At 37.8% G+C, this 3,545-nt stretch overlaps 1 protein-coding gene across 1 annotated transcript; it reads left to right on the forward strand.

Moving 5' to 3' along the window:
• The first annotated feature begins 461 nt into the window (after positions 1-461).
• Positions 462-3,286, forward strand: LOC149168104 (uncharacterized). Its single transcript, XM_089428122.1, has 2 exons — positions 462-1,036; positions 1,877-3,286. Exons 1-2 carry the CDS (start codon positions 587-589, stop codon positions 3,017-3,019), a joined length of 1,593 nt encoding a protein of 530 aa, XP_089284248.1. The 5' UTR covers positions 462-586; the 3' UTR covers positions 3,020-3,286.
• The last annotated feature ends 259 nt before the right edge of the window (positions 3,287-3,545 follow it).

Here is a 3,545-nt window from a genome sequence, read left to right on the forward strand (position 1 = left end):
TAAATTAAATAAAAATATTAATGTAATGTAAACTAAACTTTTTTAATTCCGTAAAAATAAAGTAAAATAAAAAATAACCCTGTAAAATAATAATGATAATAATAATAATAATGGTATATGGTATTGATCTATGGTATTGAGAAAGCATGATATTGATCCATGTTTTTCATATGGAATGTAACTTATTTAACGGGAAAAATTAAACCAACCAAATCTATTTTAACTTCGAATCTACCACGAATGAAAAATCAAATTTCTTTATAGCCGACCATGCTCCTTTACCTGAAATAACCCAGATTTCATATAAATGCTAGACCGTCAAGTATTATATGATATCGCTCTATTTGTTTTTTTTTATTCGCCGCAGTTGGATTATTTACAGAGTGAATTTTCTCCTTGGCAGGAAATGACCGAGATTTCATATAAATGATAAATGCTAGACCCTTAAGTCTTATATGCTATTGTTACATTTGTTTTTTTTTTTATTTGGCTCAGTTGGGTTATTCAGAGAGTGAATTTTAATACATTAGCAAAGTCATTTCCCATAACGCATAATTTGAAGTCTAGTGCTGCCACCTGACTCATCATGAAGAAAGAAGGGAAGAGCAGTGCGTTATTGCGGTTTAAAATAGGGGAAGGGGTTGAGGTTTCAAGTGATGAAGAAGGCTTCAAGGGAGCCTGGTTTCCTGCAACTTTTGTCAAGAAGGCGGGAAGTCGTAATCGATTCGTGGTTCAATACAGGGAATTCACCGAGGAAGGCAAACCGAATACAAAACTGCGAGAGATTGTAGAGGTCCCTCATATTAGACCTCAGCCACCGGATCTGAATGGGCAAAGTTTCTGCATTAACGAAGTTGTTGATGCATATGAACGAGATGCGTGGTGGAAGGGAGTTGTGAAAGCCATCCGCCCTCGCCGTAAAAAATATGTTGTTTACTTCCAGAATACCAATGAGCAGCGGGAGTATAATCTCAAACATCTTCGCGTTCATCAGGTTTGGACAGATGGCAATTGGGTTAGGGCTTCAGACACAGAGGTATGGAATTTCAACAAATGTTCAGTTTTTGAATAGTTTTCATTTCAACTGGGTTTTTTGGATTTTGATGGCTCTGTATTAGATTTAGTAACTTGTAAGGATCTGGACTGATTGTTTGGGTAGTTTTATGGTATGTCTGATTTATAGATATATAATTCTGCAGCCTGCCTGTCCGTGTGTCTATCTAAAGCTATTCCCATTTTGTTCCCACTGTTGAGGATCCCAGGGGTGATTTTGTGGTTCTCCATGTTGCGCCAAGCAAGCCGTAGCGTAGCAGGGGTGTTATCAGTAGTGAATGAAAACTACTGGGTTGATGGATTTCCTACTCATCCTCACGTGCACAAATTCAATAGTAGCGAGGTGAGCGTAGCTTGTGTACAGGGGTGTGTCTTGAATTGAGCGTAGCGAAACATCGTATCAGGCCCCCCTGGTGGCCTCTGCCCCTAGTCTTTCACCCTTTTGCCTGCTTGAGACCGCTGTTCTTGATCTGACTGCATACTGTCATCATTCGGCTTCATGCTTTCATTCGGCCTTATGCCCTCATTTGGAAGTTCTTGCATTTTTCCACCTGTCTCTGCTAACCCAGGGTCCCCCTATTTTCAATCTTGGACTGAGCTCTGTGTCTCTTAAAAATCAATTGAGTTCCTAAATAAAGACCAAAAAGTGGTTACACATTGTTATTCCCATAGCACCAGAATTAGAATTTTTTCTCTTACTTCTGGACATTGCCTGTCAAATTGGCTTGGACAGGGTTTCTAGTGATTTTTTGGGGGTAAATCAGGATGTTGCTTCAGACGTGATTTCTGACTATGCTCTGTTGCACTGTGTTTTCTAAATCAGGATGTGGGATTAAATGAATTGAATCCAAGCTCTCCACAACTTTCTTCTAAAAATCCGGTAAGTATTGGTTTGGAATCAGCGAGAAGATCTACTCGTGCCAATAAAAATCGAAGTAAAACCAGGGTTTCAAAAATTTCAGGAGAATGCAAAGTAGATGAGCAATGTGGTAACTTGCAATCTGCAGGTAGTCTTCCTGCTAAAACTGTGGTGAATATTAGTTCGGAATCAGCGAGAAGATCTACCCGTGCCAATAAAAATCAAACTGAAACCAGGGCTTCAAAACTATCAGGAGAATATAAGGCAGATGAGCAAGGTGGTAACTTGCAAGCCGTAGGTAGTCTTTCTACTAAAAATCCGGGGAATACTAGTTTGGAATCAGCGAGAAGATTTACTCGTGCCTACAAAAATCAAAGTGAAAGTGAAACTAGAGTTTCACAACATTCAGGAGAATGTAAGGTAGATGAGCAATGTGGTAACTTGAAAGCTGCAGGTAGTAAATCTTCCAAGAGAAAGCGAGAAAGTAAGCAGCAGTCCAATTCCTGCAAAAAGAAATGCCCAAATGAAAAGGGTTTGGAAGTCACTGGGGCTGAAAATGAAGAAAAGCTCCGTGAATCTGTTGCTGTGGATAACTTGCAAGCTGTAGGTAGTCAGCTGACCAGTAAATCTTCCAAGAGAAAGCGAGAAAGTAAGGAACAGTCCAATTGTGATAACTCCTGCAAAAAGAAATGTCCAAATGAAAAGGGTTTGGAAGTTACCGGGGCTGAAGATGAAGATAAGGGTTTGGAAGTTAACGAGGCTGAAGATGAAGAAAAGCAGCGTGAATCTGTTGCTGTCGGTCCAATAGGAGACTTGCATGAAAATCCTGGATCCCCTGCTGAAGTTGAGACCATGACAATCTCAATGCCCTATATAGAATATGTTGACCAAAATCTATGTTCTCCGCATGATACCCCTGTAATAAGGGGAAGGGGAACTTTAAAACAGATACAGCTACTGGCTTATCACTCTGTACTTGAGGCACTGTATCTTCAAAATATTTTTGATTGGAAACATGAAATGCTCCTCACAAACCTTCGGGATGTGTTCCAAATAAGCAATGAAGAGCATGCAAAGGAGCTGAAATGTGTAACTTCAATCCAATAACTAAGAGTTGGAGATGAAAATGTGTAACTTCAATCCAATAACTCAGAGTTGTTCAGAACTTCTTCTGGTCAAGCTAAATTTCTTTTATGGTCAAGCTAGATTTGAACTTCAGAAGAAGAAAATAGCTTCTCTTTACATTTTATGCGATTAATTCGCAGCAATATAGAGTTAACTATAACTTCTCTTCACATTCTATGTGATTAATTCACAGCAGTATGATTATCACTGAAGATTAATGGTTAATAATAAATATAGTTAACTGATTCATTTTATTGTTATATTATCAATTTTCAATATAGGTGATGGGTCTTAATTTTGATTTTTTTATTTTTTTTATACCTTTCATTATTATTGTTTTTAAACATTTTTTATAATAGTAATCAAAATAGGAAAAACTGTTTTCAATAGTAATTGCAATTGCATTGATAATCACTCTACTACAGTTTAGCATAGAGGAGTTGCAACTTAGTATAAGGGAGTTGTGTAAGAGCAAGGGATGAAAGTTTGTCAATAGTTTTAAAAAAAT

The sequence above is a fragment of the Pinus tabuliformis genome, chromosome 4_2 (assembly GCF_031772625.1).
Source record: "Pinus tabuliformis cultivar Carrire ecotype Pingquan chromosome 4_2, CPIR1, whole genome shotgun sequence".
Classification (NCBI taxonomy): Eukaryota; Viridiplantae; Streptophyta; class Pinopsida; order Pinales; family Pinaceae; genus Pinus; species Pinus tabuliformis.